The sequence below is a fragment of the Myzus persicae genome, unplaced genomic scaffold, assembly GCF_001856785.1.
Source record: "Myzus persicae strain clone G006 unplaced genomic scaffold, MPER_G0061.0, whole genome shotgun sequence".
Lineage (NCBI taxonomy): Eukaryota > Metazoa > Arthropoda > Insecta > Hemiptera > Aphididae > Myzus > Myzus persicae.
The window spans coordinates 249373-269012 of NW_019103025.1; the positions used below are offsets into that span (position 1 = coordinate 249373).

Here is a 19640-nt window from a genome sequence, read left to right on the forward strand (position 1 = left end):
ACGGGTGTTGGGATCGTAAATTAATTAAAAGATTCTTTCAAGTCTGGTCTCGGCGAGGTAGGTTTATAATACGTATCAAGTGTAATAAAAAAAAATAGTAATAATAATAACAAAATAAACAAACAAAAAAAACAATATCATATATATATATAAAATATGTGCAAAAAATGGCTGTCGCCACCACTGTGTATATAGTTGTACCTATATACATATTACATACATATATATATATATTATATATACTATACGACATATTATATACCTAACTCCATAAGTTCGTGGCGGCGACTATATAATACATATGAGAATGATGCCCTTAACCTTGGCGCGCGTATCACACGATAATAGTAATAATAATAAAAATAATCACTGCGTTGTCGTGCAAGTAGGTACCTCTTATACATCTTTTAATAATATATAATATAACGCGCGTATCGTGTCCATATCCTGGCTGAGTGCAGAGTGCGTGCGCCGGCGACCGAGTGGGTACGATACGACACGACGTCCCGAAGACGCCCCCGCCCGCCCCCCGCCAACCAAGTGTTGGGTGTATCTGCTGCGGGCCGGGCCGGCGCTCAACCCGCCGACGACGACGCCGCCGCCGCCGCCGACGCCGCCGCGGAATACGACGACCAACTACCACGACCAGTGACTGCTACTCCGACCGCGGTCTGTCTCTCTCCGTCTAACCATAACGGCGGTCCGTGTACACCGCGCAGCGCTCCCGTATAACACACGGTAGTGAGTTGTTATCGCCGGTCGCCGCCGCTGCCGCCGCCGTTTGCAGCTTCAACCCCACGTGATTTTGGCGCGCGATTATCGAACCCGGCGCGAAACGCGAATCAACAAATAATTGTATAGGTACCCGGCAACACTATCGATCGTCAAATGTTATTATTTTAACAGTATTCTATAATAATCGCTATAATCGTAAGATATTGTCGTTATTAATTATAAATCATCTTCTCTACGCCCGCGTAACCGTGTCGACCACGCGTCTCGTCCGTCGCCCGTTCACGTCGTTTCGCGTGTCCGTCTCCAAGCGCGTTTGCCGGGCCCGCGCCGTGCTCTAGACGAGTCGTTTGTTTAATGTATCCGTGGTATCCGAGAGATTCGGCCGAAGTGCAGGTGTGCGCCACAGGACCGCAGTCGTCCGGCAGCCCGCAGTCCGCCACGTCGCCGGCCATCAAAAGCGAAAGCGGTTCGGCGTACGGCGACTGCATGGATTACGCATTGCATGCAAAGGTAAGCGACGTCCTTTTCTAAAGTTAAAGGTCAGTCTTACCCATGTGTACTTGTCACGTAACCGCAATACCATCGGCTATAGGTGGTGTACCTACGATCGTATTCATGTTGACGTACAAAACCACCAGTTTTGCCGAATATACCTAGGTATATACTTTGTGACCACACGTTTACTAGCGCGAAATCACCCTGAATGAACTTATGTAGAGTGTAAAAAAAAACAACAAACCTGTTTATTAGTTTCTACTTAAAATGTTCAACGATACCAAGTCAAACAGTGGAATTGTACATAAATCAAACTTTTGAACATTTTTTTGAAATATCTCGAATAGTTTGTAGAAAGGATTCTTAATAGTTTGCTAAAGGGAAGTGTGGGAGACTTCATTCTGATGACACGAAAATAAAGGCAAAAGTATTTGTGGGACTCAATTCAATATATCTGGGTGCAAATTCGCAATGCAGATACGTGTAAGACTATATTTAAGGGACTTTACCGCAATAGCGCCTCAAATGACCCTTTAATACATCAATTTTACTCAGAAAATGTAAGGTCAGTTGCATTCGGTCGTTTTTGGTGTTGATATGCCAATAATTACGCTCGGTCCCTTTTATGAGTGATAGACTAATATTACAATAAATAATACTAGTTAGTCATTTCAATTAAAAAATATGTATGAATAATATTTATTATATTCATAACAATTTAATATACTATTTTTATCTTTCTCAAATAAAATAAAAACGTACAATGATATGAACTATTCACTTTTTATAAATATATGATAAAAATAAAATACTAGTATAATTGTATCATAATTTGTGTAACCTCGTATTATCTCAAACAGTATTGCCGCAATGTAACGATCCGATTAGACCGATAAATATATATTTTATAGCTGGAGATAATGAAAATTTGATTCCCGTCTGTATTATAGGTATCGCTCAAATTAATAATTGTGTATGTTGGGTATTTTTAATGAAGTTTCATAGAAGTCCCGATGCTGCAAATACCACTATTAATCTAAACACATATAGCATACAATAACATTGTTTTTTTTTTTGAAAACAAAAAAATTTAATCAGTCACTCAATAATCAATTGATCAATATACAATGTAATTTTTGAATTTTAAATTATTTTTATATACCTACAATCTACATAGTTTATGCCTATATATTATAACGTATACGAATTCAATGTTGATGGATTAACATTAAAAAAAAACATATTTTTCTGTATGTCCGAAAGTAAAACTAAAAGGTAAGCCATATATTGGTTTACTGACCGTTCAATATCAAAAATGCGATTGGTATATATACTGGTAGTAATATAAGAAGAGTAATAATTGATACAGTGTAATCCTAAATTTCATGGTCTATATTTGGTAGTTATATCACTAGTCCATGCAGAGTATATATTATATACTTATAAATAAAATATATGCTAACTCCGTTAGCTCCAAATTTTCAGTGAAAAATATAACATATCACACTTTACCTTGCTTCATCATACATCACAGAACGGACTTTTGTTAGGATTATTGATGATTCGAATGCAGCCTTCAACCCCTCTAGCGAGGAGTCCGATGTTTATATCTATACCCATACATACTTAGCTATCTCCTCATTTATTATGATCTAGAATAAATAACATAATATGATGTTTCTGTAACTAATATCATCGATCGATTTAACCCTCCCTCGAGGCCGACCCCACACGACTGTGGTTGATGTTGAGCAGGGACACTAATTTCAGGTTCTCTCTATCATCTATTTAGACATAAACTAAATATTTTAATATGAAAACAACAATCATGTATTTTAACCGGGAGCCATTTATGTAATTTGTCATGTAGGACCACGTTTAGGGAATGCAATGGCCCCTATTGTGGCAAACCTCAACCACTAATTACAATTTCATTCTTATATAATAAAAAAATCTTATAAAACTTAACTAATTATGTTTTTATTGTTAATAGACAGTGGGTATTGAAAGACAACTTTGTAAACTTATGTTTTTATTTTGCAAAAACAAATAATTATATTGGCCAAAATTTAAATACGAGTATTACATGGGTCTGATGTCACGGCCGATTTTCATCCCGACAACAACAATATCGAGTAGTTTTCGCTTGTCGAACAATAAAACAAGTGATTTTAACACCTTAATTTATGTACTTTGTATATTTCCATACCCTGTATAGGATGAGGTGCTTATTAATATCTCACACTTATACTAAATAGTTTCACCCTACTATATATAATATATATATTATTATTTATTATGTACGTATTGCTTGAAATCGGTGCAAGAGGTACGACTGCCATATCTATTGACTATATTATTGTGTTGGATATTACACAGCTAAAATATTATATCTATTATTGTTATTATAAACGCTCCGTCGTTGTTTTTACATACTCATTAAAATATTATATGATTCAATACATCACAATTTATAATAGTAGCTGAATGAAATTTTTTTTTTCATACGGTGTGTGATGCAGGTGTAATGTGTATTGTATAAACTATATGTTTAGGTAGTATGTATTTTGTAATATGTGGTTTCTTCGTCTGTTATCTATTACTTATACGATGGAAGTTAAATAATCGCATGTTATTTTATATAAAAGTTACAGAAACTTTAACGACTAACGAGAGACTTATAGAATACTGATTGTAGTATGAAAATATATATAATATCCCTATAATTCTTTTATTTTATTTATACATGTAAGACTTTAATTATTGAGCTAAATTTTTTATAAAGGCTAACAAAAAATCCCTATAATTCATTATGTTCATATACTCATTACTCATATTATCGTTCATTAAAATATCTTATTATAATATAGGTAATAAGAGGAGATGAGCGCACATCGATCACTCTCTTCATCATACAATATTATATTGTATTTCATAAGTTCTGTACACAATATATATCTATTTCACATTTTTATAACATATTTCGTAAGGATTTATAGTTATTAGTCCAAGTAAGGTGTTTAATTCTAAGGGTGAATGTAAGTTCTTAGGTATGCAGTTTGATTAGCAGGTTAAACGAAGTCATAGTATGTTTATTCCTTTTTTCTACTTGAGTATTTTTGAGATGTTCAATAAAAGTTCAATAATTTGGTAAAATTTAAATGTTGCATAGTAAAAATATATTATTCAGTCTTGAGACTAGCCACATAATATTCTGTGTAGTTGATATATTTAAAATCATCTGTTGGTTTCTGTAAAAATTATATTTAAATTTAATATCGATATACCTTTAAATTAAAAATATACTAATCTATATGATATATATTACATATACGTATTTTGTCAAAATGCCAATACCCAAAATACAACTATAAGTAGGTGGGTAATTGGTATTATATTTATGTACAAAAATTTATGAAACAGTTTTTGTGGATTATTTGTGAAGCCTAAAAATGAATTATTTTACAGTCATATTTTATTTTTTGATTTATATTTAGACATGTTTTTTTTTTTTAATAAAATTTTGTTTTCTTCAGATTTTTGGGATTGGTTATAATTTGACGTGCTCAAGTAATTTTTAAATAATCTCAATTCTCCAGCAGGTATTGTGTAGACATCAATAAAGGTACCTACTTTTTGTTGCCGTGTAGGAACTTAAACTAATGTATATATACGTCTTTATATAGGTGCCTGATTCATGTAGGAACTATATTTCAAAATGGTTCTAATAGTGAGTAACATAATATGATCAATAATGTTATTGCCTTTTGGTATGCAACGCATTTTTATATGCATACAAATCTCTAAAGATCTTAAATCGTATGAATATTATTTTTTTAGACAATGTAATTTAGAATATTATCGTAGTTCAATATTACAATACACAACAAAAAAATAATTTTAATTAACATAAAAACGAGTGATTCAGTACATTGATTAACACGGTATATTCTAAAATATAAGTAGGTAGGCATTCAGATTTAACTAATTAGTGAGCTACACGCAAATAATTGTATATAAAAATAACTTTAAAAGCTTTATATTGCAGTAATGTATCCATTAACAAGATTCTATTAAATCGCTAATAACCACCACCGAGCTTTTTTTACATTAGTAATAATGCGTACTTATTATACATAAAATTATATGTTTTGTTACGTCAAAATGAAAATAATTTTGAAACAATACATTACTATATAATAATGAAATATTAGGGTATATTGTGTACAAATTTATCATCTGGGTATCATGTTATTTTACTATCAGTTTTGTTTATGTTGATTTATAATATTTTAAAGATTAATCAAGAATTGTATTGATGATATTAACTATAATATATATATATAAGTTATTAAATAGAACATATATTATTTTCTATTTATATAATTAACTATAATATTTCAGTGTAAAAAAATGGAAAAATATGTAATACCTCTTATGTATAATTGTATTAGTAAATATTCTCTAGATAACTTGAACTTTGGGCAGTTTGCGTTCAATAACTTTTGTTAAGTTTAGTAATGTTTTTAATATCAATTACCGTTAAAAGTATTAAGCCAATAATTCCAAACAACGTCCAGGACGTAATATAATATATTCAAGCTTTGATGAATTAGATCATTTTCAATTTTATTATTGTTTATTTGCAATAAGAAAAAATGGACATACTTGAATAGTTGAATTGCCTCCCACCAGACACTTAAAGTGCCTTACTTAAATTTTTTTAAATTGGTTATTCTAATTTCTAATTGCCTCACTTGTAATGAAACCCCCGACGGACGAAGACAAAACTTGGTATATGCATATAAGTATAGTTTGTAATACAATTTTCCTCATGAGTTATACATTTAGGTTATATAACTTATACTTTTACATATTTTTGAAATTTTAATAATTATTTTAAGATAGAATTTTTCTTTAAACTAAGGACAAACATATTTTAGTTAAAAATTAAAATGCATTTATAATTTAGTCATTGTTCGCTATTATTGTTAACTTAAATTATATCAATATCAATTAATAGAATTCAGTTACATATTATACGTAATCACTGTTGATACTGTTGACATATTAACTTGTCTAAGCACAGTAATAATAATTTATTATAATAACAAATATTATATAGAGATAATGAAAATGATTATTACCCCAGAGTTGACCTGCCGGATGATCATTAACACCAATATAATGTCTGTTCATAAACTGATCATAACCGGCAAATTGTATTGTACATATATTGATATTATCTGTAAATCGTTTTATAGACCTTTTCTATATGTCGAATGATCGTCATACTTCGTATGCTATTGAGCTTTGGGCGTTTTAAAATACGTAACCAAGAAACGTTTACTCAAGACCGTTAACAAAAACCAGTTAATTACAAAATGAGAAAAACGTATTTTTTTTTTAATTCCGATTTTGATCTCGTCTAAATGCCTTTTAGGCTTATTGCTGTCGACTAGATGCTGTATTTTTTTTTGTATCGGTGGCGTATTGAGATTTTATAAATAAGCTTAAAAACCCATCGATTCAGCCACCCTTATTATAACATTTTAACTTGACAACTTTAAACTGTAAATAGGACCACAAATCTGTGACACGTTATTTAGGTATAATAATGTTAAGTGGTGACAAACAAATGAAATTACCAATACACTAGAATTAAAATATAGCTTATCGATAATTCTATTGGAAATCACAACAAAGTCAATGAACGTAAAACTATTCAAACTTAACATGGTAACACTAAATACAAATAACATCAACACGCCACTTACTCCAATTGGGTATTGATTTTTAAATGATTATAGATTGTATCATATAATGATTTATATAGACTAAAACACACCAGATTTTATTTAAACGGATTTTCCACACCATTAATTAATATAGCTATTTGTTTGTTGCTATAAGGCTATAATTATGTAATTACAAACACAATAAATTATAAAAACACAAGTATGTCTGGCACGGAAGACGAATAAACATAGAAGTATACCTATATAGTTGTATGTATAAACAACACTTATGCCAAGTGAATTATTGTAGGTACCTATATGTGCAACTTAAATTAGGTACCTCAATTATTATAATTTTGTATTCTAAGATGTGTGACTGTGTAAGCGTTTAAAAAGTATTAAATTAGAATTATTTTTTTATTATTCACACAGGTAAATGTATTGTTATTATTATAGGGTTCGGGACTTCTAGGAGTTTGCATGTTTTTAAATAATCATTAAAACCTTATCTAAGTAACATGGAAATTTGTTTCATAGCAATACAAGTTTATATTTAAAATTTATCGTTGCATATTTTGCATATTTGACCATATTTCATTTATAAGTGCATATTTGACCATTTTTCATTTTATTAGTGCATATTTGACAATATTATTTTTACAAGGAGTAAGTTTTTTAATTTAAAAAAAAAAAGTTAATTTTTAATAGATTTCCTGGATCGGATATAAATATTTAAAAATTAATGTTTGCGTTTTTCTTGCCTATCATTATAATTGTATTGTTACTTATGGGTAGGTATACCACACTCGTGATTCCCGATAAGCCGATATTGATGCAAAAAAAACATTTTATAGAGTATGACTAGTTGTTGATAGAGGCCAGACGGTCCCGTGAATAGTAAAAGTTGACAGTTGGTGTTGTGCGTTCCTCGTATTTTGGTTTCGTGAAGTGTTTTTTCTTTCGAGTGAGCCTTTAATAAAATAATTAAAAAATGTCTAGGCCTAAACCAAAACCTTATGATCGGCTTAACGATTTTGTAAAAGAATATAATTTTTTTAATGTATATTTATTGTTCCTTTAGGTCATAAATGCATGCATATTTTAAAGTTTTTGAGGGCATGAAGTCGCATGAAGTCCCTAGCCCTAGTTATTAATATACTTATAAAGTTGTAAACATGCGTACCTACTTATTGTATTTTTCATATAATTTATTTGTTTATTTTTATTTTTGGTACATTATTAACTGCTTAGAGTATTATAGAGTATAGCTTACAAAAAAATAAATATTAGTCGCATATAAAATAACACAATGGTTTTCTTAGATTCAATTGTATACATTTCAATAAGTTTTAGAAATATAGAATATTTTGTTGATGTTGTCTTCGACTGAGTCTTTCGAAGACGTGTCAAACATTTCTAGGCTTTTTCTAGTTTTCATATGATTTCGAAATTAGACAAGGAAGTGGGAGGCTATCTGTAGACTTGTCACAGTGTAGGTCCTTTTCTGCGCATTATATATCTATAGGACATATTTGAGTGACCTATATGAAATCCATTAATGATTACTTCATCTTTGCAATTGAATGAATGGGCTTAGGCCAGTACCTATGTGGTAATATTTTTGGTGTATCTGAATTTGTTATTTGGTGTACGTCGCCATTCGGATTCCAGAAATTGGAACAATAGGTGCTAACATTCCTATGGATTTCAATGAATGATATGTAGTTGCGTATTTCCGTTACAGAGTTTTTAACTATAAACTGTTATTATCACTGTAAATAATAAAATAAATAAACGATTGTAAATATAATTTTAAAAAAAAGATTGATTGATTGCGTTATATTTAGTACATTACAATTTATTTACTTTTGTTGGAAATAGTACCCGGTAATTTAATCAAAAATCCATTTATATATTACAACTTAGATATTTTACCAGGTTAAAATAAATGCTGATGGTTTTTATTGTAACCGGAGTTAGTGTATTTATTAATTTAAGAAATCTGCAAATTGTTTATTTAAACTGTTCTATTCTATATTAAATTGTATACTGTTTGGATTTTAAATCAATTTAAAAAGTATTTCTAACAAAGTTTATTTTAGATACTGATTGGATAGATGATGGGTGGTTTTCTTGTGTATCTCACATAATATTCAGAGGGAGAAGTAAAAAGATTCAATTTTCAACTTTGAGGGTGGTTTTGGGACATCAACAGTAAAAAATGTCTTAGTAGGCACTCATTTGTTATACCAAAATAATAAAAAAAAATTGGAAATTTTGTATAAGTCAATAAGCTTGAAAATTTAAGTGATATTTTCTTATCCATTAATAATATGTTGGAATGTATGTATAATAATTAATAATCATTAAATAGTATAAGCAGTGAGTACGTATTTATGGTATTATAATATAATATTTGTATCCTTATTATTATTATTATTCAATATTGATTTCAATAGGACCAATATTGAAGGATATGTATATAAAATATAAAGTCATATTCATTTCATGAGAGATAAAATTGTATTTTTATTTTTATTCTAACAATACTTATTTTTTCATTGCAAAAATGTATGTATGTATTAAACACCTATATTAAATTGAATATGTATTTATATAAATTAGAAATGGAACATACAATATTAAAAAAAATATAACAATTATTAACTGTAATAAGTATTCTATACGCTTTTCGTCGCACATTTAAATTAAAGTTGTATATTTCAATAAACATAAACCTTTTAACCGTAGATAAAAAACAATCAATTATTATTAATTTAGTTGTAATTTAAAATGTTTTTTTTTACACATTATCTATCATATATATTTGGTTAAAGTCAATTTAAGTTAATTTTTTTTCACAACAAAATTATCTGTGATTTTTTTCTTATGAATATTTATAGTTTAAGATCATTATTTCCAATATTATCAATATTATCGGTCATTGGCATATGTGACTAACCTTAAAGAGTGCGACATTTGGAAAATCAATACACGGCATTAATGTATCAGTAGGTACCTATACATAGTAGTGAATGTTCAAGCTTCTCTGCAGGACCACATAAAATTGTTTTCTAATATACGTTGTTACAGACTTTGATAACCTTTTTGTTGGCAAGTTTATATGCGCATCAGTGCATCACGCAGAACGACAGGTTTTAAATGAAAATCGCGATTACGTTTAAATAACCTTTTAAACCTTTATGTAGCTCGTGTAAATCATGTAATACACAGTCAATGTCGTTATATTTTGATAACGTAACAGGTCTTTTTTTTTTGTCTATATCGCTCTCCTACTCCTTGACAATTTTTCTGTTATTGCATGCGACTACAAAATATGAGTGAAAAAATTGTCATTTGTTTTTCATTATACTGGATAGTATAGAGTGTGCGCTCGTATATGTTTTTTTGTAATTTTAAAAATAATTCTGCTTTTTCGGCATGGATACGTTTTTTGATGACTGGACTAACGTGAGTAATATACCATATTATTGTATAATTTACTATAAGTACATCATATTTCATGTATGATTAACGATGAATAAATGGCTAGATAGAAAAAAAATGTATAAAAAACATTGGAATAAAATTAATAACTGAATTATTTTTGTAAGTTTTCTCTACGGGTCCACAATGTAGGCAAATTATTTCTTAGATGTATTTTGCGAATAAGATAATATGCTCTACTCTAATATTTTACGTTGTATGCTACCACAACTTGTTAGTTTACTTATCAATTTTTTCTAGTAATAAAACCTAATGCTGTTTTAAAAGAAGCAGAAACAATTTCTCAGTTATTGAGCATATATTCAAATTCAAATAGACAGGAAATCGCAATTATTTGACTAGTTGTGCATGATTAGAGACACAAACAACCGAATTTATATTCAGTTTTATATACATAATTTATTAAAAGTTGTGAAATTAATATAATACACCTATAATTTTAAATTGTTTTTACAAAAAACAAGTTCAATTTTTTGTTAAATATATTCCAATATTATATATAAATATTATTATTTTACAACTCAAATATTATTTTGTGTATTATTTTGTTTTACTTTTATCATAATAATACAACATGGAAATCTAAATATAATTTACAAATAACTAACTAAATCAAATTTAAAATTTAAAAAAATACAATAATATACGTACTTTCTACTCGTACAATAGTTTTAACGTTTGATGCTATATAAAAAATTTTTTTTTAGTGCCTCATGTATTTATATTTCAAAAAATTTATTTGAATAACGGAAGTAGAAAAATCTTGTTATTCTACTTCCAATGTTATTAAACCAATCTGATAAAATATGTTCAAATTATTGTAAGTTCATCGATTTAAGAAATACTTGGTAGAGAAAACATGACTTTTATAAATTTATATATATAACTTAGGGTAGGTGATTTAATTTAACATCAAAATTTACTCATCATTATTATACCAAGTAACCAAGTACTTACGATGAAATAATAAGTCAAACAAATAGTGAAATAAGGATATTTCACATAATACAATATACTATATACAGATTATTTATTATCAATATATTGTAATGGTGTATAGCCTTGATTAACAAGTAATTTATAATGATGTATGCACAAAAGCATTTCTTTATTTTTTTCAATAACATTTAATAAATATTTACAATTTATAATATATTCGATTCGTGCAATACAACAGTTATTATGTTTTTTATTAAAATTTGAATGAAAAAATTCAAATATGCTTTTAATTGAAGAAAACATTATTATATAACACAATCATTAATGAGTAGTCTATAAGCTTTACTAGTCTGCATGTTGCACTAATGATGGAAATTGGCAAAATTGTTAGTAATACTTAGTTAATTAAATTCTTTGAAGCATTTTACTAATTATAGACAACTTGAATATGAATAAATAGGATACAAAATAATAAAAAATGTTACATTTTCTTTTTTATTTATATTTTAATTGGTTGATGCAAATGATAAACCATAATTTGTTCAATACTAAGTACTTATATATTATGTTAAAACATAAATCTTTATATCTAAATGTAAAAATAGAGTTGAATATTGAAATATCATCATAATTAACTTACATCAGTAAGTAAATTATAATCTCTGGTTCATAGTTCATAAATATAATATAGTCAAATTTGCAATAAAATCTATTCCATCGATCATCAATTACCCATAACGCTTTAAAGTGTTCCAATTAATTGTTTTAATATTACGTTTCATGTATTACTAGTAATGCATAAAATACGTTAATTTACTTGTTTTTTTTCTTGTCATGTAAATCATCGTCCTTAATGTGAACGACTTGTAGTTATATATATTATTCCTATCGGAACTGACATATTGTATCACTACCTTTAGTTGTCAACCTTTTTCTAATTATTACAGTATGTTCTGCTGTCCATAAAATGTAGCATAAAATGTTTACGGAATAAACGAAGACTATTTTAATTTTTTTTTTTTTGATCATTTAATAAAATATATTTTAGTGGTGCGCGTAGTTTAAGGGATATTGTATAAAATATTCGTATGGGTGTTATTTTTATCAATTAATTTATATTTCACTATAATTAAGTAACATAAAAAATAAATTTAATTTCTGTGATCAAGTCACCAATAGAAATGGGCATAGTAAAGGTCCAAATACTTACCTATCCAGTCATAATTTTTAATACCAATACATGAGGTAATATTTATTGGTCTTAACTTCAAAATTTAATCATTGTGATAGAATCAATTATTAAGGACAGAAAAAATATCCATTCATTACTCGCTCAGCAGTTAGTGGAATATTAATATAGATTTTCTAAATGAATTATATTACACCATAGATTACATTTTTCGACGAAAACCATAATTTTGTCTTCGACATTTACATTGCTACTTTGTATAGGTTTTTTAATTTAATTTATTAAGATGCTAAAATAGTCATATAAATTAGTCAATAAAAACGTCCACCACTCTTCATCTCTAAGAAAGTCAAATTCAGATTCTTTCATAGTTAGAAATACAAGGCGTAACTTTTCTTTTAAATCGTAAAGACTGAAGTTATTGCCAAGTGATAATTTAACTAATTTCAATAGTTTTTTTTAACACTGTAGAAGTGTAGACTACCTTCACCTTTCATTATTTTGGATATTGATTTACAACAAAACTACTTTTTGCTAATATCATAATCAATTACCATTTATTATGTGTATATGTTACCGTAAAACACGACAATCGAGTAAACATCTCTAGATATTGTCGTAATTTACCTGAGATAATGGTACATATTATAATCCCCTGAAATTGCGATGGCTATGGTTATATACTTATATTATTGTCTGATGTCCTAATTGACTCGTCACCGTCGTTACTCCGAAACGCTAAGCCCACTTTTTTTGTAAGGAAATCAAAAGCCGCGGCTTTCCACCTATACCAGTAGATTCTTCCACTTGTAAGATAAATACGAAATAATCAAGTAACTTGTTTATGTATTGCTTGATATCTTAAGAATTGTGGCCAATAGTATTGTCAGATATAGAGGCATTTTTGATACTATTATTTTCACGATTTCACGGAAACCAAGTAAAATCAATTGTTCTTCTTCTATTGTGTGTGGTTTCGTTCATAGTAGTAAATGAAGGAGTTATTCACTCGATAGACAATAGTTGTGGAGGGGGAGGAGAAATTATTGTGACTAAAACCATGTGCAAGAGATGCACGTGTTAACGCTTAGTGTATCTAATAATATTATTATTATAACAAGGGCTGTGTAAATATATATTTTATATGATCTAAAATTTAACAACTTAAACAAGTGATCAATATTTTTCAAATGATTCAGGAATAAAATAATTTAAGTTTTATATTTGATATGTTACTTAATAATTTCGTAATTATTAGATGTTTATATTATTCTTTAATATTTTTCCATATTTGTATGTAAATATATCTTATTTTTGTTCAAAAACACCAAAACGTAAAGTTATTTATTCGTATGTGAATGCACCGATACAAATGTTGCTGTTTAATTTCATGTGATTTTTTGTGGAGATTGGTAAGAGTTAAATACTTAAATGTTGTGTGTCGTGAATTTTTGATATACTAAGGATGTACCATATAGCGATATGTTTATGACTATAAGATATAACAATACAATAATTATAATTATGTTGTTTCCAATTTTTTCATTAATTAATTAATTAATTAATTTTTTTCCATTTTTTTCCATTTTTTTATTTATTTTATATTTTTTTAAATTATTTTTATAATTTTTAACTAAAACTTAACTTTGAATTTTTTGAGTGTATAATAATTAATTAATAATTAATACTTTATTACACATTTTGAGGTTTTAAATGCTTAGTATAACATGTATGATATAAAATATAAATGTTAGCTCTAATTATAAGCTATAAGTTATGACCAAACAAAAAAAATATAAAAAAAAAAAATATTAAAAAAAAAAAAAAATATTAACAATTAATAATTGTCAGCAAAATCACCAGCGCGTCCTCTCCTTCGAATTCGATGCAATGTGCATATAGTAAGCATATTATACAAAACACTCATTTTTCTCTGTTGATTGGGTTAGTGACCCCCCGACGGTGACATCACACAAATAACACCCGCGACGGCGTGCATATAGCGGCTCACCTGGCGGCGGCGGTTCCGGATTAAACCATGGGCACTGTAGGTGTACTGGGCGTGGGTGCCCGACCGCGGACGACGGATATAAAGTCAGAAAATACGGAACCCGTGTACAAGTATACAATATATATGTATAGTAAAACAGCTAAACTGAAGGTACAAAAAAAAAGAAATCAGAGCGTGCGAGTTATGGGGCGATGAATAAAACGAGTGACCGCGCAGGATAGGAACCGTTGTCTTCGTCGCCGTCGTCGTTGAAGTCGCCCTGCATTGGAGTGTATGTGTGTGCGTGTGATCAATGGCCCGCGGCGAGCCGGAACTCGCACGAGAGAATAACGAGAGATGGTGAGAGAGAATAGAAATAGAAAAAGAACGACCAAATTATATTATGGAAAAAAACAAAAAAAAATATATTTTGTAATACCTAAATATATTAAATAGATATTTGTATTGGCTGGTTGGAAGGTGTGTGATAAAGAGCATTCATCCAGCCCCCTACCAAATAAAATGTCAGACGTTAGTATAGTCGCACAATAATTCTCGAATCAAAATTTCAACCCATTTAAATTTAATTTTTTTCATCAATCCTATCAAGGGACAAGTTAGATATAATGATCACCAGATTACTTATATTTTAGAACTCGAAAAATGTTTGCAATGTGGGTATTTTTTTGTCATTGTTAAATGGACGACATATATGGATGGAAATATAATGCATTCTTGTATTTTTATGAGAAATAGATTGAATATTGATATGGAATTGATTTTTATACGATTATGCTAAGTGTAAAATCAATACTTTTAGTATAAGTACTTTTATATATCTATGAAAGATTCATTTATTTTCTAAAATATTTTAACAAAACTTCAAATCTATAGGTGGATATATATATTATAGATACATACTTCAATTATGTAATAATTATGAATTTATAAGATCAAGTAATATTTATGATTATGACGTAGGTACTTAGTATTTATACTTAGACATTTAACCATAGAGTATAACGAAATAGAAAAGAAAATTATACTTAATGATAAAACGTTTTTAATTCTTTAACTCTCTAACTATTCATATTTATAATATCTTGGACAATACGAACTTCAAAAAAAAATGTCTATTTGGTAAAATAATATATAGTATTGGCAATAGGTGAATTATTGATCAAGCACTTTTGATTAATTTTGCACATCAATTTAAATTTTATTTATATGCCGAATTTATTACGCCGTATTTACTAAACTTTTGAACGTTTGCAGCTACGAGTGTTTGAGCGTATTGTATTAAGTATGAATGTAGATAACATTCTACATTCTAGTCATATAGTTTAATTGTTTGGAGCATGGTTATGATAGATCAGTAAACAGGTGTATGCCTACCCTTGAAGGCAAAATATCGGAGTGTTTGTTCAACACTATCTTATATACACAAGTGAATTAATAATAATGTTTACGCTTCATCATCAGCACTAATGACGTTGAAATCAAATGTTACACTTCGACGAGTCTGCTACCATCACTGCATTGAAATCGCGATGTAATTTGTTAATTGCTGTATTATTTACTATTGAGTTTTCAAGACAAAATATTAAACGTTATGTGCGTGTTATAGTGTAACTAGCTACATAATATTATAATATGTATATTACTTTATTATTTTAAACGCTCAGCGCAAGGGCCATTACGTGATTAATATTGCCATATAACAATTTTAATGCATATCTATAAGTACTTACAATCAGCAAAAAAAAAAATATTTTTAATTTGGGTTTGTAGTTGTGTGACGATTATGAATTTGATAATGTTAACAATTTATTGAGGATGGTGCATTTACCATATTGATTTTTGGGAGTATAAGACCAAGTAGATATTAGGTACATCTATGACAGTTTTTAAGTTAAATTACAATTTCAAACTAATAAATGATTAAATACAACATGGCGTAGCTTGTAACTCCGCTTTCGGTTCTTGTTAGTTTTTGTAAACTATTTGTCATTTGTAATATTTACAACCGTGGAAGTTATTATAATATAAAACAAAATATATAAATACATGTTTATATTATGTTTAACGATAAAACGGGCCGATTCTGCGCATCCCCGAGTGACCCTTTGCGCCGCCGAAACTGGCCCGAGTCAGATCGACGTTTCAGGCCATCTGAGTATCTTTCGGGGATGCGCATAAGAACCGATTAATATACCTGATACGTGTTTGAGAGGTGTAGAAGTTGTAGTTATCTATACAGTCCAAACTCCAAAGTCGATGAACCGTGACACATCATTCCTGAAATAATTAGGTTAAGTATTTTTCAGTTCTGTTTTTGATAATATGGTTAAATAAAAAATCGTGAAAGGCTGATTCCTGGGGCTAACACGGGTATCAAGGGCGGCTCAGTCACTGAATGTCCAGAGTATTTGCTCCATTAAACCCGTCATTGGTTAGGTATAGGTGCATACACGTAGGATATAATAGTTATTCTATAACGTCAAGTGTAAAATCACACGATGTACCTAATAATATAAACGTCTAATATTTTCACGTGCTTCCAATGCTTCCATAGAACGCCAATTCCGCGGAGTTGCAATACCGTACAAAATATACTTATAATACGCATTCATTGACCATCTTGCGACGTTGTTTTCGAAAATTGCGCTGCGTACGATACGCGGTCTGCTGGACCGTGACGGTGGCGGTAAAACGCGTGTATAATTATTTTTTTATACCTACGCCTCCACCGCCACCGTCGTCGTCGCGCGCGCATGGGCATCATCGATACAATAATATTTATAATGGTGCTTTAGTGTAGGTAGTTATATGGTCATAACAATAATAATAACAACAACAACAATAATAACTGTCGGTGGAGCGACGACGGCGTGTAGATGACGCGATGACCAAAAAGCAAACAACGATATAATATTATAATGCGTATATAATAATAATAATAATAATAATAATAATAATAATATATATAGTGAGATAATTGACTAAAACACACAAACACGGACAGGACTTGGTCATCCGTGACTTATTGCCGGTGTCCGGTCGCCGCCGCAGGATAATCGGAAGGAAACAAAAAAAAAAAAATAATAATAATAACTATAGGTACATCGAGTAAAATAACCACTCGGAAGAATAACCATAACCGTGTTTGTCGTACACGTAGGTAAGTTTAATGTGTAGTGCATTTATTACGATAAATGTCACATTGTAATTCTCGTATAATCCTATATCATATACACCATACGGCGTAACCTGTCTATCGCAACATGGTCGTCCGGTATTTTTACGTAGACATTATTCTATTTTGTTTGAGCAAATTATCACATGGTTTATACTGATGATAACGCCATAGTTTGTTTTTAAATTCTATATAAAAATTAACCCTCTGATTAATTATGCAAGTGAAAAATTATTATAGAATTATTCTAGAGCTAAAAACTTTTTTACTTATGGTTGTAGTCGTCAGTTAATATAATTAATGAATACAATTAATTAAACAGAACTTGACCTAAAATATTGCGATGTAAGATATTCGAATTAGATTATTATGTTTCAATTCATAAGTACCCACTCATTACTATACGTCTATAATATACGAAATTACTTTCATGTGAGATGGACCTTTAGAAAATTCAGACATCGCATAGTTAATATTAGAATTGCATAGTTTTATAAAATGAGTGTTCAATTTTACTTTAGATTCTGAATGAAATGAAATAATTATTGGAATTTCTAGAAGAACCTCTATAATAGTATGTAGATACAAAATACGTCAATTGCAATTATTACTATTGTATAACATAAATTATATTTAAATTAAATTAAAATAATTGATACAATAGTCTTCCATAAAAATATTATACTTACTACTTTCTATGGATTTTTTTGTAAGTTGCGAATAGATACTTAATTTAAATACCTAGTTATTCTATACTTATTAAACTTTAAGACATATTTTAGACTGCTGCAGCAGCTCACCATAATTAACTCGCACTACCTACTTTTAACTTATTATTTTAACATATGTTTATGAATGTAAAATATTTCTGTAACGATCGGCTAGTCTTTGGTTTCCATCTAATAATTACAGGAGTTATATGATTATAGGTATAATTAACTTAAAATAATACTTCATTTACCTATCCTCAGCTATCTTCAAATTAAAATCGTGTTGTTTTTTTTATCGTGTTTCGTTTTTATTTTAATTCCATGCTTTTATATTATGGTTATAAATTCATAATATACTTTTGATACCTACTAAATAACTGCAAAGATATGTTTATTCATATTTTCGAATTTTTCGTCTAATTACTATAACGAAAAATAATATGATAACCTTATCATTATGATTCGTCCTTCGATTAGGCAACGACAAACGGCCAAAATTGATTATGATATCAAATAATACAATAAAAACGGTCAATGATATGATTTGATACTATTTGGTGAAAATCGATATTATATTATAATAAATATATGCATTCGAACATTTTTATATACGTATATATTTGTGTAGAGAATGAGTAACACAAATATAGTATATTGTTTGATATTGCCAAGAAAATCGGAAACGTCCTTGCCTGGCAAAAGTTTTTGGCTCCGGCCAGACGACCTCGGTGTCAACGACGACGGTATAGTGTTATGACGGGCGAGAAAACATTTATTTTTTATTTAACTATATTATATTTTACCTCCGTGTAATATTATTTTATTATTATTCGACACAATTAAATCATTCTCCTTGTTCATGCTACACATTCGGCAAGGTTTACACAGTTGTTTCTTGAAACATTAGTCTCGGCCGCCGGCATACAGCGATTGAGACGTATACGTGTTCATAATATGGTCTTAACAATCCCGCAACATAATAACATTATATTATATTGTTTTCAAAAATATTATAACGAATGAAGAAAAAAAATTATAAATATTTACTACGGAATATGCCATATATACGTGAGTTGTGAAATTCACTTATTGTCGCTATCGTCACCTATATGACGTAACCTTGGCCCAAAATAATTGAATC

General features: G+C 29.1%; 1 protein-coding gene across 3 annotated transcripts in view; it reads left to right on the forward strand.

Annotated features, from left to right (window-relative positions):
• The first annotated feature begins 683 nt into the window (after window positions 1–683).
• The window catches only part of LOC111033585 (zinc finger protein squeeze-like), a 158745-nt gene continuing 139788 nt past the window's right edge, over window positions 684–19640 (forward strand). For 2 of the 3 annotated variants that reach the window (XM_022314386.1, XM_022314387.1), the window contains exon 1: window positions 684–1245. In XM_022314386.1, the coding sequence (XP_022170078.1) occupies window positions 1090–1245 (156 nt within the window). In that variant the 5' untranslated portion in view covers window positions 684–1089. Of the gene's footprint in view, window positions 1246–10321; window positions 10440–19640 lie in introns of those variants that run through there. The other variant, XM_022314388.1, reaches the window with a different exon arrangement.